The following is a 25,581-nucleotide window of genomic DNA, read 5'->3' as shown; positions in this document are numbered from 1 at the left end:
CTTTATCACTAAGGCCACCTGAGAAGCGCAGGAAGAGGGAGGTTCAGTTCAGTTCAGAGGGAGGGGACCCAGCTTAAAGCCGAACCCCAGGGCTGGGGATGGAAGCTGTCTTTATTCTGAGCTGAGCCCCAGGAGCAGAGGGGCGGTAGGGGTGGGGCTGCTCTGAGCTACCCGGATGCGGAAAAAAAGCCTAGAATTGGGGTGTAGAGAAGGTGTTTTTGAGGCCCACCCTCCAGGAGTGAGTGAGGGCAAGGGGGTGTGTAATGACATGGCGGAGAGAAGCAGGGCAGGACCTGATGGAGTCAGTTCTGACCACCCTCCCACCCCCTCACCCCGAAACTCCCACCCCGCCACCCCCGCCAACAGATGGAGGGTGGTTCCCAGGGCAGGGCGGATGACGGAGGTTTCTAGGTGAGATCCCCCTCAGAATCTGTCACCCAGGGCCTGTCTTGGTTCTCCAGTGGCATGTTTGAGTCATATTTTTAAATATTCAGAAATATCTTTAAGACTGAAGGAGGTGAGATGGTTAATAGTTGCAAAAGGGGAAACTACAAACTAAAATCAGAATGATGGTGCTGAGAACGGCTCGCCCATCACACGTGAACGCTAAATGAGCTGCTCACGTATTTCATGCGCTAACTTGCAACAATCCTTTAACAACAGATTTATCGTTTACAAAGGACGCGGTTCAGCATTTGGTGTCACCTGCGCTGAGTTCCGGACTTACAGCGAGGGTTCAGTCTCCCTGTCCTTGGTGAACCCCGAGGATTCCCCGTGGGGGCTGGGGGGTGGTGGGGGTGGGGAGACAGCAGAATATAGATAACAAAAATGCCAGGCGGGAACACGTCCTGGCTGTGTGACCATAAGACAGTCATCTCCGCCTTTCTAAGCCTCCTTTTCTCCTTCTGTGCTAAGCTGCCTCAGTCGTGTCGGGCTCTTTGCGACTCCATGGACTGTAACCCTCCAGGCTCCTCTGTCCATGGGATACTCCAGGCAAGAATACCGGAGTGGATTGTCATGCCCTTCTCCAGGGGATCTTCTCTACTCAGGGACTGAACCCTGGTCTCTTAAGTCTCGGACACTGGCAGGCGGGTTCTTTACCACTAGGGCCACCTGGGAAGCCTCCTTTCTCCTGGGAAATGACAATAAGATAAGGTTCTACCTGGCAGGTCAGCCAAGGAGCCAGAGCTGGAGTTCACCCCGGGCACCAATCTCTTCACTTTGTCTCTGGCGCCGCCTGGCGGCGGGACGTGTCCTCTGAATGGGGCTAAACATGCTAATAAATGCAACCCACACCTTCTCCCAGCTCCGGGAAAGGGTAAGTGGGCAGAGAGTTGAGGCTCGGATTTGGGAGGCCCTAGAGGCTTTGGGCGGAGAAGGCAATGGCGCCCCCACTCCAGTACTCCTGGTAGGCTGCAGTCCATGGGGTTGCCAAGGGTCGGACACGCCTGAGTGACTTCACTTTCACTTTTCACTTTCATGCATTGGAGAAGGAAATGGCAACCCACTCTAGTGTTCTTGCCTGGAGAATCCCAGAGACAGTGGGCCCCTGTCTATGGGGTCGCACAGAGTCGGACACGACTGAAGCGACTTAGCAGCAGCAGAGGCTTTGGGGCTGGACAAGTGCTTCATTTCATGCTCATCCCTAACCCCCAATCTCCACAGGAGGAGAGGCCACCTGTTGCTGAAAGTTCACCCTGTACTCAACCCTGAGGTCATTTTACCCATCAGGCACTGGGCTGGGGGCTCAAGGCTCACAAGCTTTTCCCAGAAGACCCCCAAAATTTGAAACCTGAAAAAGATAAATGACTCCACAAATTGGAGAAAAGACATGGAAATTCAAAACCAGTGGGATCTATAACATTTCTGGAAAGTAGTATAAAGCACTGGCTTTATACAGCCAGGCTGTCTGTGATGACTGTGTGACCTAGGGAGTCACTGAACCTCTCAGGGCCTCAGTTTCCTCTTCTATAAAGTCCAGATGATGGCTATGTCATTTTTCAGGCCTGATACATTAAGACAGGGACCTGCTTGCATCAGGCCACGTTGACCTCAGTTACCCTTAGATTCTGGATGTAGCAGGAATGTACTTTTGAAACCTTTTTCAGATTTGATATTTCAAACTTTACAAGAATTCCAGAGCCAGAGTACAAGGCAACCCATTCATTCATGTCCAGCAAGCCTTTATTGAGGACCTACTTATGTGCTGGGTGCAGATCCAGACACAAAGGGAACACAGCAGTGGACACTTGAAGCAGACATCCCACAGTCCTGAAGCAGCCCTCCTCACCCCCACCCCCCAGCCACAGACAGCAGGAAAGTGCATGCAATGTGCTGCCAGAGACGCCAAGTGCTGCAGGAAAGCAAAAAGACAAAACAACCCAAATGAATGGACAAAGGATATGAAGACACACTTCTCCAAGAAGATATGCAAATGGCCAACAAGTGCCTTGCCCACTAAGGATGCACTCCACCCCTGGTTATTATGGAAATGCGAATCAGGATTGCAATGAGATACCCCTTCTCATCCTATAGGATGGTTGTAATCAGAAAACAAAATAACAAGTGTTGATGTGCAAATCGAGAAATTGGTGTACTATTGGTGGGAATGTAAAATGATTTTGGGGTGTCTGGTGCTGGCATTGTGTAAAACAGGGAGTTCCTCAACAGTTTAAATATAGTTACCATTATAACCCAGCCATTCCACTCTGGGTATAGACCAGAAAGAAATGAAAACCGAGACTCAAATTGTTCCATGTACCTGTTCGTAGCAGCACTATTCAGAACCAGCTAAAGGTGGAAACAACCCAAATGTCCATCAACAGATGAATGATAAGCTGAATGTGGGCCATTCATACAATGAAATATTATTCAGCCATAAAAAAAGGGAATGAGACATGCTACAGTATGGATGAGCCTTAAAAATCTTAGCCTCAGGGAAAGAAACCAAACACAAAAGACCACATATTGTCTGGTTTCTTTCATATGAAATGTCCAGAAAAAGACCAATCCGTAGAAGACAGAAGGTAGATTAGTGGCTACCAGGGGCTGAGAGAGGGGGAATGGAAAATGACTGCTACTGGGGGGTGGGGTGGGGAATGGAAATCCATCGAGGTGATGTTCCTAATGTTGCGTATGTGCTAAAGACCTCGGAATGGTTCACTTGAAAATGGTTAATTTTATGTCATGTAAGTTTAAAAATAAATAAATATGGAGAAAGAAATGGCAGCCCCCTCCAGTATTCTTGCCTGGGAAATCCCATGGACCTAGCAGGCTACAGTCCACGGCGTTGCAGAGTTGGACATGACTGAGCATGCACCTTCTTTTTACAGCATACATAGGGGAAAAAAGAAATTAAATGTTATTATATACAAAGAACATCCATGAGCTTATACACATACATACATACATACATATGTATATATATATTTTTATACAGAATTATGACGCATCCATGAAGTTCTGGGGGAGTCTTCCATGTCCTGGGGGTTATAGGCAGATACTTGGACTTAATACCAAACCTAGGAGCTAAGCATGTGAGTTGCAGAGTTACCATCACAATTAAATGGTCAGCCTCGCCATGCTTGTTATGCCAAGGGAACAGCACTGGTGGAAACGGGTGGAACTCTGAGACCTGGGATGGGTACATTTAGGCAGACATGAGGCTGCAAACTGCAAAGCTCTAAATCGCCCCAAACCTCCTTTGCCCAAAAAGCCAACCTCTCCCCAGTCTCTGAACCAGTTATCCCTGCTCTGCACACAAGTGTCTCAGTTGCTCCGCCTGGAATAGTTGCTTTCCAACCCAGTGGCTAGTCTCCTTATGGCCCCTGTTTGGCCACTAATAAAAGCCAGATGAGTCACGGAAAAATGATAGATCATCACAAATTTACCTAGGTGGTGATTAAAAAAAAATCACAATTCTAAGTGAGGAATCTCTTCTGGAGCAAATTAACACAGCACCAGGCACCTGATAATGGAACTTCAGACTTGAAGGATGCTTTCTTCTTCATTCACATCGCATTTACCAAGTGGGAACAGGTGTATAAACTTTGGTTGATGCCTCAGTTCAGTTCAGGTCAGTCACTCAGTCGTGTCCGACTCTTTGCGACCCCATGAATCGCAGCACGCCAGGCCTCCCTGTCCATCACCAACTCCCACAGTTCACTCAAACTCATGCCCATCGAGTCCGTGATGCCATCCAGCCATCTCATCCTCGGTCGTCCCCTTCTCCTCCTGCCCCCAATCCCTCCCAGCATCAGAGTCTCTTCCAATGAGTCAACTCTTAGCACGAGGTGGCCAAAGTACTGGAGTTTCAGCTTTAGCATCATTCCTTCCAAAGAACACCCAGGACTGATCTCCTTCAGAATGGACTGGTTGGATCTCCTTGCAGTCCAAGGGACTCTCAAGAGTCTTCTCCAACACTACAGTTCAAAAGCATCAATTCTTTGGCGCTCAGATTTCTTCACAGTCCAACTCTCACATCCATACATGACCACAGGAAAAACCATAGCCTTGACTAGACGGACCTTTGTTAACAAAGTAATGTCCCTGCTTTTGAATATGCTATCTAGGTTGGTCATAACTTTTCTTCCAAGGAGTAAGCGCAGTTTAATTTTATGGTTGAAATCACCATCTGCAGTGATTTTGGAGCCCCAAAAAATAAAGTCTGACACTGTTTCCACTGTTTCCCCATCTATTTCGCATGAAGTGATGGGACCAGATGCCGTGATCTTCATTTTCTGAATGTTGACCTTTAAGCCAACTTTTTCACTCTCCTCTTTCACTTTCATCAAGAGGCTTTTTAGTTCCTCTTCACTTTCTGCCATAACGGTGGTGTCATCTGCATATCTGAGGTTATTGATATTTCTCCCAGCAATCTTGATTCCAGCTTGTGTTTCTTCCAGTCCAGCATTTCTCATGATGTACACTGAATATAAGTTAAATAAGCAGGGTGATAATATACAGCCTAGACGTACTCCTTTTCCTATTTGGAACCAGTCTGTTGTTCCATGTCCAGTTCTAACTGTTGCTTCCTGACCTGCATACAGGTTTCTCAAGAGGCAGGTCAGGTGGTCTGGTATTCCCATCTCTTTCAGAATTTTCCACAGTTTATTGTGATCCACACAGTCAAAGGCTTTGGCATAGTCAATAAAGCAAAAATAAATGTTTTTCTGGAGCTCTTTTGCTTTTTCGATGATCCAGTGGGTGTTGGTAATTTGATCTCTGGTTCCTCTGCCTTTTCTAAAACCAGCTTGAACATTTGGAAGTTCTCGGTTCACGTATTGCTGAAGCCTGGCTTGGAGAATTTTGAGCATTACTTTAGTAGCGTGAGAGATGAGTGCAATTGTGCAGTAGTTTGAGCATTCTTTGGCATTGCCTTTCTTTGGGATTGGAATGAAAACTGATCTTTTCCACTGCTGAGTTTTCCAAATTTGCTGGCATATTGAGTGCAGCACTTTCACAGCATCATCTTTTAGGATTTGCAGTAGCTCAACTGGGATTCCATCACCTCCACTAGCTTTGTTCATAGTGATGCTTTCTAAGGCTTCAAGGCAATGCTAGTTCCTTTGTTCCTTATCATAATATAGACCTTGCTGCTGCTGCTGCTGCTAAGTCACTTCAGTCGTGTCTGACTCTTAGCGACCCCATGGACTGCAGCCTACCAGGCTCCTCCACCCATGGAATTTTCCAGGCAAGAGTATTTAGGGACCCCAAATATCTTGACATCCCACAGAACACCATACCAGTCCATTAAATGGATGACATGCTGACAAGCCCTGGTAGACAGGGAATAATAATCACTCTAAATGCTTCTGTGATTAATATATACATATACAGAGATGTATACACAGACACACAAATATGTATCTATTGTGTTGTCAACTAAAAGGAAAATACACAATGTGAGAGTTGTGAGTTAAATTTTATTCAGGGTCTTACTGAGGACTATAACCTGGGAGACAAGTCTCTCAGATAGCTCTGAGGAGCTGCTTGGAAGAGGTGGGAGGAAACTAGTTTACATGTTTTGCTGTTAACGAATACATGTAATCAGACATAAATCTTGGTGAAATATTACTACTACTCACAAAGTACAGATGTTTCAAGTTCATGGTTATACTGTTTTTCTATGCATGGGAAGATGCAAGAAATAGGGTTCATTAAAATTACTCTTGAAATGCAAAAAAAATAAAGAAATAATAACCCTCCAAACGGTGCCGTGGGAAGAACAAAGTCTAGCAGTGAAGGACGGGTGTGCTGCTTGGGGAGGAGGTCCAGGAGGGCCTCTCTGAGGTGGTGACGTCTCTGCACAGCCTTGAAAGAAGGTGAGGGGAGGGGACATTCCAGTCAATTGCCAGGTCCGCAGGTAGAGATCGCGTAGCAAAGTGCATTATTTAAAAATTCGTGCAAGTTTCTTTTCTTTCCCCCCAAACAACGATAAAACAGGCGCTTGGAGCGGCAGGAGGGGAAAGGGGGACACTTTAATGAGTTTAGTGGCCTGTGAGGGTCCCTGGACACAGCCACTGTACGCTCATCCCACGTGGGACCGCCCCTTATTCGCTCCTCCCCTTGCTGGCCACGCCCCTCGAGAGTCCAGCGGCGGGGAGCTGGCGCCCACAGGGTCCCCAGAGACAGAGGAGACTTCGTCTCAAGTTTTCCCAGCCCTTCCTCGTCCCCACCGCGACTGGCGTCCCAAGCTCTCTGTGGCCCTTTCAACTTTCAAAAACCGCCCCATTCTGGACCGCCGAGGGCCCTAAGACGCTCCTCAACTGCCCTGCCCCCTAAAATCTCTTTGATTCTTCAGGTGTCCCCCAGGCCCGCAGGACCCCCTCCGATGGCCAGGTCGTACGGCGGCCGGGTGCTGGCCGCGATGGTCTTGTTGGGCATCCCTGCGGCGGTGCTGGCGGCGCTGGGCGCGCAGCTGCTGTTCCAGCTGCAGGCGGGCCGCGCGGAGCTTCGAGGACCGCGAATCGACGGGCTGGGCCCGGAGCTGGGCGCCGGCCCCCGGCTACCGGAGGACGCGGCCGGGGCGCTGCTGCCGCTGGCAGCCGCGCTCTCCGCGCTTGCCCTGGTGCTGGGCCTCACCTGCCTGCTGCTCGCCGCGCTCTGCGGCCACCTGGGCGCCGAGATGGCGCGGGGACCGGGCTCTAACAGGTAGGAGGACCGGCCCGACTGCCTGGCTGGGGCCTGGACGAGCCCAGGCGAGCCGCTGCCCTTCTCTGGGCCTCAGCTTGGGGGAGAGCTTTCCTCCCTCCCTCCCTCCCTCCGTCTTTCCCTTCCTCCTATAGTCCACCCATCCCTCCCTCCCTCCTATGTTTGTTGAAAATTTACAGCAGGTACAACTGCTGCTGTGACTCCCCATTTCACAGATGTAGAAACTGAGGCTCAAAGAAGGCCTAGAGTCAGCTAGCCCCAGTGTTGATAGCACTTGTTATTTAATGGAACCCTAAGCTCTCGGTGCCTCCCACATCTTGTGATTAGTGCAGTGAAGCCCCCTGAACGGCTGGTACCCGTTATCATCCTCCTGTTTAGTCTCAGACAGGGGAGGCTGCTCAGTCTAGCTGCTAGGTTTGGAAGGGAGTGGACTGGATTTGAACTTGAAGCTGATAGAGCCAGGAACCTGTGCCCTGGCTAGAGGTGGGGGTGGGGGTGGGGGTAGAGTTCCTTGTCAGGCACCTGAGCTCAGGGAGATGGGCACAGGGGGTGGGGCATTGCATGTGGAGTGAGGACTGTTCCTTGAGCCAAAGACTTGGCTGTCCCACCCTCCTGGGGGAGGGGAGCCAGGATTCTGGCCCAGGCTTCCATAGATTTGATCAGATGGGCACTTCCACCACTGAATCCCATCCAAACCATGCACCATCCACCTGCTAGTTCATGGGGTGCTGAAAAGCATGCATTCTGTCAGTTTACAAATATGTGTTGGTTGCCTGCTGGGGGCCGAGACCAGCACTGGGTATTGGGGACTCAGCAGGATCCAAGTGGATGTGGACCACCTTCCTGGGGATGCAGATAATGAAGATGAAAAACAGATTAATAATGTCAACGGTGATGAATGCTGGAAAGGGAAGAAAAAGAGGTGATGCGGTGGAGCAGGAAAGGGTAGGGGTGAGACCAACCATCGTGAGGATAGGGGTGAGTCCTACCATCAAGGGAGGACTGAGCTGAGACTTGAAGAAGGAAAGGAGGCTCAAGATCTAAGGGACTGTGATCCAGGCAGAGGGACTAGCATGTGCAAAGGCCCTGGAGCAGGAATGAGCTTGAGGTGTTAAAGGGGGATGGAGGTGATTGGTGTGGCTGGGGTGAGGGTAGATAAGGGAGATAGGACCAGGAAGTGGAAGGGAGAGGCACTGGATTTTTTTGGCTACACCGTGCAACTTGCGTGATCTTAGTTCCCTGACCAAGGATAGAACCCACACTCCCTGCAGTGGCCGTGTGGCGTCTTGGCTACTGGACCGCCAGGGAAGTCCAAGAGGTACTGGATTACACAGAGGTTCCCGTGCTCTGGTGAAGATCTCAGGTTTTTACTCTGACTGAGAAAGCTGTGAGCCAGGAGGGGCGTGATCTGACTTAAGTGGGTTTGGAAGAACTCACTCTGGCTACTGTGCAGAAAAGGGGTCAGGAGGGGAGTTGGCAGAAAGAGGGAGAAAGCCATTTCTATGGTACTGGTGGGAGGTGAGCAATGATGGAAGCTCCTTTTCTTGATCTCACAGGACTGGAGAAGAGCATGCACACAGCAGAAAAATTTAGCATAGGGCTGGGTTCAAAACTATGTCCTCAATTCACACAGCTCTTGGGAATCTCTGTTTCTATGGCAGCTGATAACAAATTTGCCTCAGTTTGCTCACTCCCAAAGAAGCTTATGGTCAGTAAAATAATGGAAGTCAGGTGCCTAGCAAGTATCCACATGCGACGGCTGCTTCATAAATGTTGGATGTTCCAGTGGGCTCATGTATATCAGGAGGTTGTTTTCCCTTGTGGCTCAGATGGTGAAGAATCTGCCTGCAATGCAGGAGACCCAGGTTCAATCCCTGGGTTGGGAAGATTCCCCTGGAGAAGGAAGTGGCAACCCACTCCAGTATTCTTGCCTGGAAAATTCCATGGGCAGAGGAGCCTGGTGGGCTACAGTCCACAGGGTGGCAAAGAGTCAGAGACGACTGAGTAACATTTTCACTTTCACTATATTGGTGGGTTATGGGGGAGGGGATTGCAATGGATGATGACTGGATGGACGAATGGACAGATAGATAGTTGGTTGGCTCAATGAATGGTGACTGGGAGACAGATGATGGATGGGTGGGTCAGGGGTGGGAGATGGATGGATGGATGAATGAATGGATGGTGAATGACAAATGGATAATGGATGATAGTGGCTATTTAAATTAATGGGTGGATGGATTAACACAGCATGGTTAAATGGGTGGATGGCTGTATGGTTGAATACATACAGATGGATAGGATGGATGGATGGATGGATAGTAAATGGTGGCAGATGGTAAAGAATGGTTGAGCAGGGTGGGGGATGGATACATGGGTGGATGTTTGGGTCCTCACAGAGACCTCCAGTTCCCCAGAGCTGGACCATTCTCCCTTCCTCTCCTCCCCAAGCTTCTTCCACCAGTTCTGCCTCCTGAGTCCATTTTCTTCCTGCCCCACTCCCTGCCAGGTCTGATTGGTTTCTCTATGACTGCCGCCTCCTCAGACACGTGGCTCTCGGCCTCTTCTGTTGTGGGGTCTCCGTCTACTTGGCAGGTATGTGCTCAGGATAGAACATGGGGTGTAGGACCCTGAGTTGGAGCAGCCAAGGGTAATGGCCCCACAATTAGGGTCAGCTCTGGAGCCAGCCTACCTTTTTCACTCCTGGTTCTGACACTTGTGCCCATGGCTGGCATCTGATCCCAATGGGAGTCCATAAATGGTGGTTGTCTTCAGAACACTCGTGATTCATCACTTGTCTACACCTGGTTTGAACAAAAGTTTCCCAGTCTTTGCTGGTTTCTGGAGATAATGTTTCACAGGTTGGCCTTAGCAAACCTGTGTTTTGATCACAAATATCAGAATCCATCTTAAGAAGGGCTTAAGAGAGAGAGAGAGAGAAAAAAAAAAGCTTCCTAAACCAGAAATGCAATTTTAAATTCCCAAATATGAAGCAGAGTAAAAACTAATAACTTGGGTGCCAGAGGGACACACAGTCTTTCCTTCCCTAGTTTGTAACTTTTCTTTGATCACCCACACATGCTGGTAAAGAAATCAAATCATCACATTTCTTTGAAGAGACTGTTGACATCTTATATTTTGTTACAATCTTGAAAAATATGTTGCTGATTCTGGAAACTCAGTGTTAAATCATCCATAGATCTCTAATAGCCCTATAGACAACCTGTTTTACTGGAGGAAAAAAAAATAAGCTTACTGAATAACAAGGGATTTGCTGTTACTGTTTTTTTCCTTAGTACCACAATAGAGAAATAGAAGTTTAGAAGATATATTTAAAAGATTATTTATGAAATATGAGCCTAGGGTTTATTGTGGGCATTTGTACACACAGGATAGCTAACTGCATCACTCTTGTTGTTTGACTTAATAAAATACTCTGGATGTGGGCTTTTTTAAAAAGGAGAGTGGATGGAGTGACTCATCTATCCAAAAAGATCAAGGGTTAGCGGCTTCAGGTGTGGTTGGATCTAGGCACTCAAATGAGGTCAGAAAAAAAAAAATGCTTCTCACTTCACCTCTTCACCCACTGTGCCCTGAGAAAGAAGTTTTTATCTGTAAGCACTTTCAACATAGTACCTATGACCTCAAGCCTTTTCAGGGGCTGACAAAACTGTTATAGACTTGGAGAATAAAATATTCTTGTCCTAAAATACAGAAAAACTCACAAAGGGCACAAAAACTATGTCAGCCTCATTAAGCATTAAATTAAGAATTTGTTCAGCTCCCATTTATACTCTTTTTGAGGTTAGGTGACCTCACTCAGCAAGAATTCCCAAGCATGTCCAGCCAGTCATTCATTCATTGCTAACCAGAACTAAAATAATAATTATAAAGACCTTTTAAAAATGTTTAGAGCAAAAAAAAGTCCTTGGCCTCGCTTTAATATGCCAGACATAATACAGTGTGGCATGTGCAAAAGCAAGAATGCAGAGCTGGAGAAAGCCGAAAAACAGTCCACAGAGTGCCAAGAAATCCCCCACCAACTCTGAGCTGCTCTCCTTTTTTTTTTGTTGTTCAGTTGCTAAGTCATGTCCGACTATTTTCGACCCCAGGGACTGCAGGGCACCAGGCTGGCAATTCTTAATTGCAGCCATAAGGAAATTCCCCTATCCCCATAGTCCAAGCAAAGGTCCCAGGGCTGACTCTGATTGGCTGAACTTGGGTCATGTGATAGCCATGCACCAATCACTACAACCAGGGGAAGCAACACTCTGACTGGCCAAGACTTAGGACCGCATACATCACTGATGCCAGGGAAGTAGGTCAGTCCTCCTAGCCCAGTGAACAGGGTGGGGTTAGGGACTGGACCAGCACCTCTCAATGGAGGCTGATTCTTCCCTGGAGGGGACCCTGGGCAATTAATATCTGGAGCCATTTTTGGTTTCATGATAAGATGGGGGAGGGTATACTGGTATCTGGTGGGTAGAAGCTACTAAATATCCTGCAATGCACAGGATAGTTCCCACCGAAAAGAAAGGTGCCAACTGGACATTGGATAGGGCAACAGAGAACCGGTCCTTGAGGTCAGGTCGCCAACTGTCTTATTGTTCAGATAAGCCAACTGAGGTCAGAGAGGGACTGTGATTCACTCCAGGTCAATCACAAGGATTCCAAAAGTCTGAGATCTGGGTTATTTCAATTGTGGTTAAGTACACATAAACACTGGCTTCCCTGGTAGCTCAGGGGTAAAGAATCCGCCTGCCAAAGCAGGAGATGCAGGTTCGATCCCTGGGTTGGGAAGATCCCCAGGAGGAGGAAATGGCACCCCATTCTAGTATTCTTACTGGGAGAATCCCATGGACAGAGGAGCTTGGTGGGCTACAATCCACGGGGTCACAATGAGTTGGACATGACTGAGTGTCTACACACATAGTAATAGGTGACACATTGGTCAGGTGTGGAAGGGTCAGATGAGTTAGTCAATGCACCTATCGTAACACACAGTTTTCTATAACTGCCTTCCATGTGGGGGAGCTCTTCCAGGGCTTGGGGATCAAACATTGAATGAGAGCCATTTCCTTCCCCAGCACTGTCCATCTACGCCCTGCTGCTCTTCGAGATCGAGACAGGTGCAGCAGCTGCCTCCATCCTTGGCGTGGGTGCTCTAGTCCTGGTGGCAGCACTGACCCACACTCTGCTCCAGGCCGCCCGGACCACCCGCCGGGGCCTCCATGAACTGTCCCCACCACACTTTGAAGATGACCCTGTCCGCCCTGCTGAAGTCTCCAAGGCCGGCCCCAGGGCTCAGCCCCAGCAGGGTATTCATCACTGGACTCTCTACTCATCCTTCCCTAAACTGGGGGACTCCCTCAGACCCATGGTCACTGACACAGCACCTGCAGTCATGGGAGGAGGTCGGGAGAGCTGTCTGCCTGCATCCCGCCTGCACCAGACCCTGTCTGCCAGTGAGGGGCGCTGGGGAGAGGTCACACATGAGATGCGCAGCATCCTGGGCCATAGGCCAAGGGGTTCAGGGAAGGACTCCACCTTGGTGTGAGCCCAAGGATCAGGGATAGAGACCTAGTGTCAGGCAGCAGGAAGAGGACTCTTGTAGAGATAGCTCCAGGCTCAACCACGGTAGCAGTACAACTTGATTTCTCTCTCAGTTCACAGCATCTCTGAGTTTTGTCCTCAAGTTTGCCTCATGGCACAGAATGCTGGGGGGGTCCAACCTTCACCTCATCACTCAGAGAGAAAGGCAGAGGCCAGGACTGACTCAGGAGCTTTTGGAAGTCTTCCTGAGAGGCCTTGGAACTCTTCTGGTTATACATCACTGGCCAAAACAGTCACGTGGCCACACTTCAATATAGAGGAGACAAGGAAATGTAGCTGCCCAGAATGAATGAAATTCTGTTCTAGGCAGGAGGGGGAGGGGACAGCTTAGACAGTGGTTCTCTAAACATCTCCGTCCATTTTACAGATGAGGAAAACGAGGCCCAGAGAGGGGCAGTGACTAACCAAGGGTCCCATGGCCAGTACTGAGCATCAGAGCCTGGATTCGAACCTGGGTCCTGTAACCTCCATGCTGCTGATAGTGCAAGTCTCAGACTCTGCGACTCCTTCTGGGCTGTGAGCATTTGAAACCTGCATGTGCCGAGCTCAGAGCAGCCCCGGGCCACGGATGCACCTGGAGACCTGGACCCAGACTCCTGGCTGTGGGCCTCTGGCTGAGGGCTTCACCACTCTGTGTCTCAGTTTCCTGGCCTGTAAAATGGGAACAGAAGTGGTTCCTTCTAGGGCTCCTGTGAGACACTATATGAGTCATTCCAGGGGCCTCTGCACAGCAGGTCCTCAATGCTTGTCAACCTGTGCTTCTGTTAGTTGGGGTGCCTGGTGGCAAGAAAATGTGGGTTGATGGCTGGTTTCTGGGGCTCTTGAAACTTATGGGGCTTGGTGGATAACTCAGAGCCCCAGGGGTCTCCAGAGATCCTGGCCCCATCCCTGTCCTGCACAACCTGAAAATAAATTCCATGTCATCATCTCCATGTCATGTGAGCCACAACCAAATGTGCTGCATGGCCAAGTTAGGTCCAGGATGAAGGGTGCACTGGAAGGAGTGGGGGTGGGGAGGGCAAGAGCTGGGGGACAGAGTGTACCCCTTGTAGAGCCAAGTCTGGGATCCATTTCCCACAAATTTTCATGCATATAAATATCACAGGGGGTGGGGATGCCCTGGTTCCTGCCCCCCACTCCAAATGGACAAATGTCCTCAGCAATCTCCCAGCCTGTCCTTCCCTTCCTGGGCCACCTAGGGCCACCTAGTGGAGAAGGCTCAGCCACACAGTGGCTTGAAGACCCCAGGACCTGTCCCCATGGGCAGAGAGGTGGCAGCGCCTGGCAGCCTTGGGGGAGGCTGGTCCCCAAGCCAATGATCAGGTAGAGACTTGGATGCCCCACTCCCCTGGGCCACATCCTTCCTGAGCCCCCTGGGAGCCTACACAAACCTTCTCCTCCTATATGGCACCTGTCTCAGGGGGTATCCAGGCTCTTGGTGTGCATGAAAATATCAATGGAAGAAGATAAAGTTAGAACAAATATCAAACTTCCCTGGTGGTCCAATGGTTAAGAACCCGCCTTCCAATGCAGGGGATGCAGGTTCGATCCCTGGTTGGGGAACTAAGATCCCGCATGCCATGGGGCAACTAAGCTGCAACTAGAGAGCCTGCAGACAGCACCTACTGAGCCTCCCAACTCTAGAGCCTGTGAACCACAACCAAGACACAGTGCAGGCAAAAAAAAAAAAAAAAAAAAGCATGTCATATCACATGCCTGGTACTGCAGACATGCACCAGGCCCTTCTTGGCTTTAGTTAATTCTTAGGACAACCCCACTCACTGATAGGGAAACAGAGGTTGGAGAAGCAAGGCCACTTATGTGATACCACACAGTGATGGTGATGGCTAGAACCACATAATCTCGTCACATAGGATCCAGGACAGAGCACATGCCTGGGAAACACTGGAGACTCCACTTTTCTGAGAACTCTCTGGAATGGGGGAGGCCCTGGGGACTCTGAAGAGGGGCAAGAGAGTTGAGGAGGAAGGACCCCAGGTGGCTATGGGTGAGGAGTGCCTCATCTCCTGGACTGGTCAGGAGAATCAGAAGTTGAACTTCTAGGCCTCGTGCCCAAGGCCAGGACTAGGGTAGACGGACAAAAGTTAAGGCGGCTCAAAAGAACTGAAAACAAGTGTTCAAACAAATCCTTGTATATGTGTTCATTCTAGTCATAAGCACCAAAAGACGGAAACAACGCAAGTATCCAGCAACAGATGAATGAGTAAACAAAAAGCGGTGAGTACGATAATATTCCATACAATGGGATAGTGCTGAACCACGACAAGGAATGGAGCTGACACGCCACAGCCTGGATGACCTACAGAACGTCAGGCTGAAAGAAGCCAGACACGGAAGGCCACACACTGTATGATCCCATCTATATGAAATGTCCTGAGCAGGCAAAGCAATAGAGTGTAGATTAGCGGTTGCCAGGGGCTGGGGTGGGGAATGGAGAGTGACGGCTAATAGGGACAAGGTCTCCTTTGGGGTGATGGAGATGTTCTGGAACTAGATATAGGTGACCCATGCATCAAATGACACTGAGCTGTACATTTTTAAATGGTGAAAGTCTGGTGTTCCAGGAGCCAGCTGGTGCAGACCCGGCTTAGGGAGCAGTCATGCGACCTGGACCTCAGTTTCTTTCTTTATAAAAATTGGACCAGAGACTGCCCTGGTGGTCCAGCGGCTGAGCATCTGCCTTGCAATGCAGGGGACGAGGGTTCGATCCCTGGCCGGAGAACTAAGATCCCACATGCCACAGAACAACAAAGCCCTTGCGCCACAGTTACTGAGCCTGCTCACTCCGGGGCCCTCACGTCAAAGCAGGAGAGCCCGAGTATGGCAGTTAAGACTGGATGCAGCCAAATAAATACATATATTTTTAAAATCGGGCAAATTCCCCCAGCTCCCACATAGCACAGCTGTGAGGACCAAATCAGAAAGGGTGTCAGTGACTCCTCCCAACGCAAGTCGCTATTGGCACTTTGGCGCACTTGAAGGTGTAGACAACATCTGTCAAAGACGTGGCCTTGGTTTGGGGTCATCAGAACCAAAAACGGACACGATTGCTGAGATGCGGTTTTTCTGGGAACTGACAGAATCCAACTGCCAGTACAAGAAACCGGGGTTCAATCCCTGAGTCTGGAAGATCCCCTGGAGAAGGAAACGTCAACCCACTCCAGTATTCTTGCCTGGGAAATCCCACAGACAGAGGAAGCTGGCAGGCTACACTCCATGGGATTGCAAAGAGTTTGGACACAACTTAGTGACTAAACAACAATGTCCCCCGGAAGCCCTGAAGCACTGCAGTGGGGACCAATGAGCAGATGGCCCTGAGGGCAATTGGGACTCCATCCCACTGGGGACCCCAGGGAGACGCATAGAACACACAGCAGTTGGTCCCACTCCAGGGGCAAGGGGCTGGGATATTTATCCTCTTATCACCATCCAGCATTAGCTGAGGTCTGTTCCTGGGGGGACTGACCCCTCACATTCCTGGTCTTCCCTGTGTACCAGCTAGACATGCTCCTGTGATCACAGGAGGCCCGAGGCAGGGTCACAGGTATTTACTGTGAGTGGCCTTCATCAGACTACTGTGGAGGGGACAGAGGCATAGATAGCATCTGTTCAAGCTTCAAGGCACTTCTGTAACATCAGGCATAAATGGGATATTGAAAACACTTAACTCTGCTATTTGTGATTAAGAACTATTAATTTTTGGATGCCCGCCAAGTGCCAACACCTTGCCTAACTCCCACAAGGGTCACCACTGTTGTTGCCTCAATACAATCCCTGGTCTCTCTCCTTTACTTTAAAAAAAAAAAGAAAATTACTTTTCTTCACCAGGTCTGAGTTGCAGCATGTGGGATCTAGTTCCCTGACTAGGGATTGAACCTGGCTCCCTGCATCCAGAGTGCAGAGTCTTAGCCACTGGACCACAAGGGAAGCCTCTCTCTCTCCTTTACTTCTTGCTTCCTTTGGAATGATGACATTTAGAACAGAAGGCCAGATGCCACCTTCAGGGAAATTGCTCAGAGAAACAAGGGGCCCATTCCCATCAGAGAATACTTTATTCAAACCCTTTAGAACATATTTTGGTGAAATAAGAATTTTGAAAAGACTTCATGAGTCTCCCATCTTCAGGATGGTTCTAGGTACAAGGCAAATAGAGCCTTGGACTCAGAAGACCACCTGAAATGCCAACTGAGTTTATCAGGATAAATGGAGCAGGAATGACAAAAATGTTCCCTGAAAACCCAGCACACTCTCTTTCCCTGATTTAAATACACTTGTCATTTGTATCAGTTATTTATTGGTGCATAACAAATTATCCCTAAACATCAGCAGCTCAAAACAATGCATATTTCTTATCTAACAGTTTCTGTGGGTCAGGAATCTGGGTACGGCTCCCCTGAGTCCTCCCGTTCACACTGTGATCAAGATTCAACCAGGGTAGTATCTGCTTTCAAGCTCACTTTGTGTTGTTGTCAGGATTCAATTCCCTATGAGCTGTGGAACTGAGGCCCTTGGTTCCTTGATGGCTGTTGGCCAGAGGCTACCCTCAGTTCCGTGACATGTGGGTCTCTTTATAGAGCAGCATGTATCATCAAAGACAGCAAGAGAGCCTGCAACAAGATGAAAGTCTTGTATTTTAAACTTAGTTACAAAAGTGAAGTCCCAGAACCCTTACTGTATTCCATTGGTTAGAAGTAAATCTAAGGACTTCCTGGTGGTCCCGTGGCTAAGAATCATGCTCCTAATGTAGGAGGTCTGGGTTCAATCCATGGTCAGGGAACTAGATCCCACATGCCAAGACTAAGAGTTCAAATGGCAAAATTAAGACCTGGCTCAGCCAAATATATAAATTAAACTATTTTTGAAAAAGAACAGGCAGAATGAATGATGGATAGAAGCCTTGTGGGATTTGGCAGGGAGGGGGCCAAAGGGGATGCTCAGGTTTGGCACAGATCAATGCTCTGATTTGGGGGTGGGGAGAGAAGCAGGGACCACAGTGGGGCTCTGCAACATTTAAATACAACTGTGGGGTTTGGGTTTCCCTGGTGGCTCAGATGGTAAAGAATCTGCCTGCAATGTGGGAGACCTGGGTTCGATCCCTAGGTTGGGAAGATCCCCTGGAGAAGGGAATGGCAACCCACTCCAGGATTCTTGCCTGGTGAATCCCACAGACAGAGGAGACTCGTGGGTTACAGTCCATGGGGTTGCAAGGAGTCAGGCATGACTGAGGGCTAACGCTTTTACTTCATAGTGTGGGGTTTTCCACTAGCAGAGGCCACTAGAACTTGTATCCTCCATCCACTCTGCATGGACTTCGGGCTGCAAACACCTTCCGGCAGAGGACTTTCAGAGCCAGGAAGCATATTTGCAACAGTCAGCACGGACAGTGGAGAGACATCCCCCCACAAAAATTCCCCCTCAGAACTACCCTTTGAGGTGAGGACCAGTGAGATGCCCATTGTATAGATGGACAAACTGAGGTACAGAGCGGTTAAGACATTGCTCAGGGTGACCAGTTAGTGAGCATTGGAGCTGTGACCACATGTCTCCAGAAATCTCCCTCTCAGTACTGAGGTCCCTGCAATACCCAGCTCTCAGCGCCCAGGTGAGAGCAAAAAGCAAAAGGATAAATCTCTTCTTTCCCCTCCCCTGTGCGTGCATAGCTGCTTAGTCATGTCCAATTCTTTGTGACCCTATGGACTGTGGCCCACCAGGCTCCTCTGTCCATGGGATTCTCCAGGCAAGAATCCTGGAATGTGTTGTCATTTCCTTCTCCAGGGGATCTTCCCAACCCAGGGACTGAACCCAAGTGTCCTGCATTGCAGGTGGATACTTTACTGCCTGAGCCACCAAGAAGCCCCCCTCCCCTGTAGCCCAAGATGATATAAGGTCAGTCAGAGTGTTGATCAATGTGGCCCAAGTCAGGATTTGGGGGGCCAGGGGACAGGCTCCATCGGGATCCTCTGCTCCCTTTGTGAGGCTGTCTGTCGCCAGGCCCTGGGGGGTTCAGAGAGTTGCGATTTTGCAGAGTCAGTGACCTGGCCACGATGATTGGTCCACCTGGACCCAAGGCCAGCCCAGGTCATCCGGGGGCCCCTGGTCACACACGGATGCCCTGGAAAGTGATCTGGGGCTGGTTTCAGGGTGGCCAAGATCCCAACCAGGGAGAACAAACAGCCTTTGCTTCCCAGGTGGATCAGATTCCATGGCTGGCACCACAGCAGCCTGGGTGGGCCCAGCAGGTGCCGGCTGTGCCCAGAACGGGGAGATTCCAGGAGATATCTTAGCACCAGGGGCCTAGCTTTCCCAAGGCAGCTGACATGTGTTGGGGAGGGGTACATTTTGCAGTCTCCCCTTCCCGCCAGGCTCCTCTGTCTGTGGAATTCTCCAGGCAAAAAAACTGGAGTGAATAGCTATTCCCTTCTCCAGGAAATCTTCCCGACCCAGGGATCAAAATGACTCCGGGTCTCCTGCATTGCAGGCAAATTCTTTACCATCTGAGCCACCATTGCCTATGTTCTTAACAGAAATAATTGACTTTCATTATTCAGAGTCTGTATTTGCCAGTCCTCCTACTGGCCCAAATCTGTGACTCCCAAATTAACACTCACAGTGCTTTAGTGGTCATTGAAAGACATACACAGTGAAGGGGAAAAAAACTTTTTTTTTTTTTTGGGCCATGCTGCATGTCTTGCCGGACTTAGTTCCCCAATCAGGGACTGAATGTGGCTACTGCAGTGAAAACGCTGTGTCTTAACCACTGGACCACCAGGGAATTCCCAGTGCAGGGAAAAATTTGAGTCCCCAGAGGTACGTGTTTGTAGCTGTGGTGGGACAAGGCGATGCTCTGCCTTCCTGCTCCAGCTCACAGGCCTCATTCTTGAGGTCTAGCTAGTGACACATTTTTCACTTTTGTGCTTTTTCATCGGTGATTTTTGCTGTTCGAAAAGGTCTCCAAGTGTGGTGCTGAAGAGCTACCTAGTGTCCACAAGTGCAAGAAGGCTGGGATGTGCCTCTGGGAGAATATACTGTTAGATAAGGTTTGTTTGGGCCTCCCTGGTGGCTCAGTTGGTAAAGAATCTGCCTGCAGTGCAGGAGACCTGGGTTCAATCCCTGGGTCTTGAAGATCCCCTGGAGAAGGAAATGGCAACCCACTGCAGTATTTTTACCTGGGAAATCCCATGGACAGAGGAGCCTGGTGGGATACAGTCCAGGGGATCACAAGTGTCAGACATGATTTTGCTCAGACATGAGTTATAGGACTGGTGGCTGTGAGTTCACCATTAACAAATCAGCTTCGTGTTAAACGAGGTGTCTTAAAACGCACAGAAAACCAGGTTATGTATTGATTACTTGAGAAAAATGTGACCAGAGGCTTAGAGGAACCTACCTGTGTCCCCCCGAGGCACCAGTATCTCCTAATTCAGGGTTCCCTCCACTCTATACATGATAGCTATCATGATTCATGAGAATTCATGGTTTGTGTCCCCCACACGGTAGAGGAAAAGAGATACAGACAGCAGTACAGTCTGATGGTTAAGAAAGCAGGCTCTGGGTTCAAATCCCAGCTCTGAATTTAGCCACCTCGTTCCTCAGTTTCACTATTTGTGAAATGGCCATAAAACCAGGACTTCCCACTGGGCTTGGGAGGACTAAATGAGGTACTACGCACCAGATACTAGGGAGAAGGTCCACAGTACAAACGGTAGCTGTTACTATTATTACTGTTAGGTGCAATGATGGAGGGGTGGGACCCGATGTGGTCCAGAATCACGGAGCCTCAGTTTCTCCCTCTGTAGAATGGGAGCGGCAGCAACGCCCCCTGCCCTCCAGGTTTTCACCCACTTGCTCAGTGTGCGTCCACCCCAGCTCCCGCGAGCCATAGAGACACACAGTCAGGATGGAGATTATAGATAACCTCTGGACAACGTGGTGTTTATTACCAGGAGGACACCCACATGGCCTCCAGGCACCAGAGAGTTTTGACACAAATGACTTGAAGGCACTGGTTTCTGTCCAGCCCCCACCCCTATCCATTAGGGCCGGGGGGATAAGAGAACCCATCACCGAGCGGACCAGTCACGCTCCCTCCTCCAGGCTGCAGCTCCTCCAGGTGGCCGAGGGTCCAGCATGCCTCGCGCTGCTAAGGGTCCCAAGGTGGAATAGGCTGGGCAGCTGCCAGTCAGCGGGGTGGGGGTGAGTGGCGGGCAGCGTCAGATGTGGCGGCTCCTCCCTGGGACCGCTGAAGGGCTAAGAGACGCTTGGAGGCAGGCGGGCAGCGGCCGTCTTCTCCACCACGAAGCCGTAGTTGTACTGGCGGGTGAGGAGTGGGGTGAGGGGAGAGTACAGAGTGAGAGAGCAGCCACTGGGGGGCGCCAGAGGAATGGTGGGGTGCGGGGCATAAGGGCTCTGCAGCCCTCAAGGTGGGTTACAGCTGGGACAGAAGGGGGCCCAGGGGAGACGAGGGTGGCCTGCATCCCCCCAACTCCGCCCCCTCCCTATTCCCACACTCACCTCCGCCTCAATATCCGCCAGCGATTTGATGGTCAGATCAGCAAAGGCAGAGAAGGCCTGGCAGGCAGGGACAGGTCAGTCTGGGACAGGGACCCCAACCTGGAACCCCCATTCCCTCATCTTCATGAAGGGCCCCCTCAATATTTGCCTGAATATCATCTCCCCTTTCTGCCACTGCCTCTCGCCCCCCCGCCCCAGCATCCAGCTGCCCCTCCTGAACCCCCCATTCCAGGAGACCGTCCCGCCCCCAACCCTTGGCCTCCAGCCTCTTCCCACCCAGGAACTCCCCTCTGTGCTGGATACACACACCCTGCATCACGGTGCCTAGAAACTCAAGGGATGGGGGCAGACCCAGACTCCCCAGGACCTGGACTCACCAGGGGACCACAGCTCTTGCCCTCGAATCGGGGGTGCAGCGTGAAGGGAACCCCATCCATGGCTGAGGAAAGTGGGTGAGAGGGGTGGAGCTGAGGCTGAGGAGACCTGAAGCCTGCCTGTTGCCCACCCCAACCCAAAAAGCCCAGCCCAGAGGTCTCGGCTCTTCCCAGTCTTGACAGAACAGGGCAGGCCCAGGGCTGGTCCAACCCTGCCCTGGCCTCTACCTGGGGGTACAACCTCGGAGCAGTCTTACCCCCCTACCCCCACCCCAGGGCGTCAATCTCCCCACTCTGCTCTCACCTGAGATGCCATAGAGGTTGGAGGCCTCATAGATGGAGTCGCTCCTCCGCAGGGTAGAAGCCCGAGAGCCCAGTCTGGATAGTGTCCGCTCCGGGAAGCCACTTTTGCTGATGGAGGCAGGACAGCCCAGGTAGGAGACCTGATGATGAACCCGCCCCCCACCTCCGCCCCATAGCCGGAGGACTCACCTCGGCTGGCCCGGCGAGTCCAGGGAGAGGTCCCTCACGTCTCGGCTAAGAGCCCGGGGCTTGGGCACTGGCCGAGGGGCCTTGGCCTTCCTGCACCAAATGGCAAAGCCCCCCATGTCCCTAGGGGAGGAAGAAGAGAGAGAAGGGGCTCTGGCCTGATGGGCAGCCAGGGATGAGAACAGCTGCCAGTGGGAAGACAGGCTCCAGTGACCTCACGTCTCAGCCCACCCCATCAGCAGCATCCTAACTAATACTGCTGGGTTCAGTCACCATATCGGGCACTTCAGACACACCAGCTCCTCACCACTGCCCAATGAGATCCCAGTACAACTGTCCCCATCTTAACATGTGGAAACTGAAGCACAGAGAGGTGGCAGAAGGGATGGGAGGACTCGTGGGAGTCCCTGAGAGTCAGAGGGGCGGGCAGGGAGTTGGGAGGGCAAAGAAGGAAGTGGGGGAGCAGGCGTACCCTACTCGCAGGTATCCAGGGACTGTCTTGGTTTTCCCACTCAGTCGGATGTCAAAGACAGCTGTGTCTGCGGCCCCCAAGGGCACCAGCTTCACACACATGCGTTTCTTCTTGGACACGGAGGCCTCTGGGAAGGGGGGACGGGTGGAGGACAAGGGGGTGAGAAGAGGCAGGAAGCAGGGAAGGGGCCCAAAGATGGCTCCAGGAGATCGCTCTCTAGGGTGCCGTTTAAGGGAGCTATCTGTATGGCGTAGGGCAGTGGTTATATCATGAATGGTAAAGTCATAGGAGGAGAATCCATGATGCTTTTAGGAGCCATTGGGGCAGGCTCATCTTTGGTGACATGGAGGAGCACTCATGGGGTGGTCATGGGGACCACAGTGAGGGTGGGGAGCTGTGGGATCAGCTAGCACTGGGTGCCCATGCTGGCCCTCCAAACTCACTTGCCCTCAGCCCTCTAACCCAGAGATCAGCAAACTACAATGGATGAGCCAAATCTGACCCAGAGTCTGTTCTTGTCTGGCTCATGAGCTAAGCGTGGCTTTTACATACATGCATATATGTGCAAGGGCTTTCCCAGGTGGCATTAGTGGTAAAGAACCCGCAGGGGACATAAGAGACACGGGTTGATCCCTGTGTCGGGAAGATCCCCTGAAGGAGGAAATGGCAATCCACTCCAGTATTCTTGCCTGGAAAATCCCATGGACAGAGGAGCCTGATGGGCTACAGTCCACAGGGTCACCAAGAGTTGGACACAATTTAGCGACTAAACAACACTTACCTATTGGCACAGGACTTGGCAGACTTTTTCTGTAAAGGGCCAGGTAGTAAATATATTAGACTTTGCAAGCCAGTTGGTCTCTATTGGATATATATGCGTACTAAGTCACTTTAGTTGTGTCCAACTCTTTGCAACCAGCCAGGCTCCTCTGTCCATGGGATTCTCCAGGCAAGAATACTGGAGTGGGTTGCCATTTCCTCCTCCAGGAGATCTTCCCCACCCAGGGATGGAGCCCGCGTGTCCTGCATTGGCAGGCAGGTTCTTTACTGCTGAGCCACCAGAGAAACCCACCAATAGATATATGCTGACAGTCAAATACAAATGACAAGACACGGAGAGGGCACGGGAGGCAGGGAGAGCCTGATGATTAGAAAGCAGAGCAGTCAGGGCCGAGAGCTGGGAGAGCAGCCCCTGTACAAAAGCCTGGAAATGGAAAAGAGAACCGCGCCTGGATCAGCTTGGCTACAGTGTAAGAAGGTGGAGTAACAACAGGAATAAAACAAGTCGCACAAACCGAACACTTACTCTAAAGAGAGACACATTTTTACGCAGGGCGGGGTTCATCATCCCGCCCTAGATCAATCCTCAGCCAACGCCGTCATTACCCAGAGCATCGAGGGGGCGGCCAAGGCTCAAAAATCGCGCGCCTATGGTCTTTCCATTGCCTCCCTGGTCTTCCCTGCAGAGACGAGCGAAACTGCCCCTCACCCCCTCCACACACCCACCCCTGCCTTCGACGTGGGACTCACTCGAGTCCAGGGGGTCGCAGACTGGTGAGAATCCCGGCGGGAGGGGGCTCTTGTCCACTAGGATCTGGATGTCGACCACCACGTTCTCCTGTGGATTCTGGGGTTGGGGGCGGGGGGAAACAGCGAGGATCACTCAGCAGCAGGGACTGTGTCCCTGGCATAATGCTCCGCGAATGGACAGGGGTCAGTGGGAAGACCGGGGGATTCCGAGGATAGGAGCTCCTTACCTCTAGGCTGCCCAAAGGATTGAGGCACAGGAAGTAGCCAGATTTCTGCGCGAAAGTCTTGCCGAAGCTGGCGGGCGCCCCCTCCACAGTGCAGGAGATCTACAGCGTGAACGCTGGTCAGAGCCAGGATATTACCTGGCCGCGGCCGCGGCTGCCCCCCATTCAACCCCCGGCCGCCGCCGCCTTCCTGTCCCCGGCCCCCTGACATCGCTCACCGCACTGAATCCCCGCGGCGGGGGCGCCGAGGCCGACGACCAGGCTAAGCCAGCCAACGGCATCCCGTTGGCCCCGGGCCCCGGATCCATCCTCCAAAACAGGCACCGAAGGCGGCAGACAGCCTCGGACCTTCCAGCCGCAGCTGGACTACGGAGTTCGACAGGAATCTGAACTACAACTCCCAGACGGCCTTGCGATGTCGGGGGGCCAGGAAACGCAGTATGCGCGTGCCGGGAAGGCGGACGGCCAATCTTGTGGGGACAAGGAGCCACGCCCCTCAGGTGCGCCCGTGGGAGACGTTTGCGGAAAACTGTCTCGCTTTCACCTCAAGCCCAGCGACTTCTGCCGGAAATATCTCGCTATCTGGAAACCAGAACTACATTTCCCAGAATTCCGTGGTGGGGGTGGGTGGGAATCAGCCTCTCCTCCAGAGCTACTGTCGTCGGTGTTTCCCGGAAATTTCCGAGAGAAATATGAAAAATCCGCAATTTTGGTTCTCGGAGGTCATCTCAAAAGACACTTTCATGGGTTATGCAGCGATTAGTAAATAACGGAAAGTACGGACCAGCGTGAGCCATGAAATCTTGGTGTAACTTGGGGATTTATTCACACATATAATTCATTAAGATGGTATAAAAGTATTTAGAATGGCTAAGTGCTTTTACACGCTTAGATGGAAAATATGGTCAACTGGGGAACAGAATATTATCTACTATACATGTTCCAGCTTTTTACCGTATTATCGATTAGTCCACTGCCTTTTTTTTTTTTTTTTTTTTGGCCATAGGAGAGCAAAAAATGGTTTTTATATTTGTGATGAAATAAAATCGTTTTTAACATAGGATAAGAAAAAAATTTAATGTAAAATTCTCTCTGCCCGTTTGGGTGACTACCTGCTCGCCTTTAGTGGGCATTCTGCGTCTGTATTACAGCCTTTGTATGGATCACAACAAACTGTGGAAAGTTCTTACAGAGA

General features: G+C 50.8%; 2 protein-coding genes across 3 annotated transcripts; one reads left to right on the top strand and one right to left on the bottom strand.

Annotated features, from left to right (window-relative positions):
• Nucleotides 1-6,602: 6,602 nt before the first annotated feature.
• On the top strand, nucleotides 6,603-13,689 carry TMEM221 (transmembrane protein 221). 2 transcript variants are annotated; one of them, XM_040241143.1, is made up of 4 exons: nucleotides 6,603-7,152; nucleotides 9,662-9,747; nucleotides 12,240-12,470; nucleotides 13,133-13,689. In XM_040241143.1, exons 1-4 carry the CDS (start codon nucleotides 6,833-6,835, stop codon nucleotides 13,192-13,194), a joined length of 699 nt encoding a protein of 232 aa, XP_040097077.1. In that variant the 5' UTR covers nucleotides 6,603-6,832; the 3' UTR covers nucleotides 13,195-13,689. The 2 variants fall into 2 exon arrangements, with proteins under 2 accessions (XP_040097077.1, XP_040097076.1); XM_040241142.1 differs by having other exon boundaries at nucleotides 6,607-7,152; nucleotides 12,240-13,689.
• Nucleotides 13,690-20,686: 6,997 nt separating this feature from the next.
• Nucleotides 20,687-24,941, bottom strand: MVB12A (multivesicular body subunit 12A). The gene is made up of 9 exons (XM_040241144.1): nucleotides 24,605-24,941; nucleotides 24,390-24,488; nucleotides 24,163-24,259; nucleotides 22,633-22,759; nucleotides 22,164-22,283; nucleotides 21,976-22,082; nucleotides 21,675-21,736; nucleotides 21,298-21,354; nucleotides 20,687-21,096 (listed from the first exon to the last, which is right to left on the bottom strand). Exons 1-9 carry the CDS (start codon nucleotides 24,692-24,694, stop codon nucleotides 21,034-21,036), a joined length of 822 nt encoding a protein of 273 aa, XP_040097078.1. The 5' UTR covers nucleotides 24,695-24,941; the 3' UTR covers nucleotides 20,687-21,033.
• Between the last annotated feature and the right edge of the window lie 640 nt (nucleotides 24,942-25,581).

This window comes from Oryx dammah, unplaced genomic scaffold, assembly GCF_014754425.2.
Source record: "Oryx dammah isolate SB20612 unplaced genomic scaffold, SCBI_Odam_1.1 HiC_scaffold_5, whole genome shotgun sequence".
NCBI classification, from domain to species: Eukaryota; Metazoa; Chordata; class Mammalia; order Artiodactyla; family Bovidae; genus Oryx; species Oryx dammah.
Note: the sequence above shows the minus strand (reverse complement) of the source record. Positions and strands in the feature narration are given on the sequence as shown.

What these genes read in the sequence shown, in the direction of transcription:
- TMEM221 (XM_040241142.1), top strand. Translation starts at nt 6,833, where the DNA reads ATGGCCAGGTCGTACGGCGGCCGGGTGCTGGCCGCGATGGTCTTGTTG. An exon ending in CGGGGACCGGGCTCTAACAG is followed by an intron (nt 7,153 to 9,661) that starts GTAGGAGGACCG and finishes ACTCCCTGCCAG; the next exon opens with GTCTGATTGGTTTCTCTATG. An exon ending in GGTCTCCGTCTACTTGGCAG is followed by an intron (nt 9,748 to 12,239) that starts GTATGTGCTCAG and finishes TTCCTTCCCCAG; the next exon opens with CACTGTCCATCTACGCCCTG.
- MVB12A (XM_040241144.1), bottom strand. Translation starts at nt 24,694, where the DNA reads ATGGATCCGGGGCCCGGGGCCAACGGGATGCCGTTGGCTGGCTTAGCC. An exon ending in CTGCGACCCCCTGGACTCGA is followed by an intron (nt 22,760 to 24,162) that starts GTGAGTCCCACG and finishes CCCCCTTCCCAG; the next exon opens with AGGCCTCCGTGTCCAAGAAG. An exon ending in GACTCGCCGGGCCAGCCGAG is followed by an intron (nt 22,083 to 22,163) that starts GTGAGTCCTCCG and finishes TGCCTCCATCAG; the next exon opens with CAAAAGTGGCTTCCCGGAGC.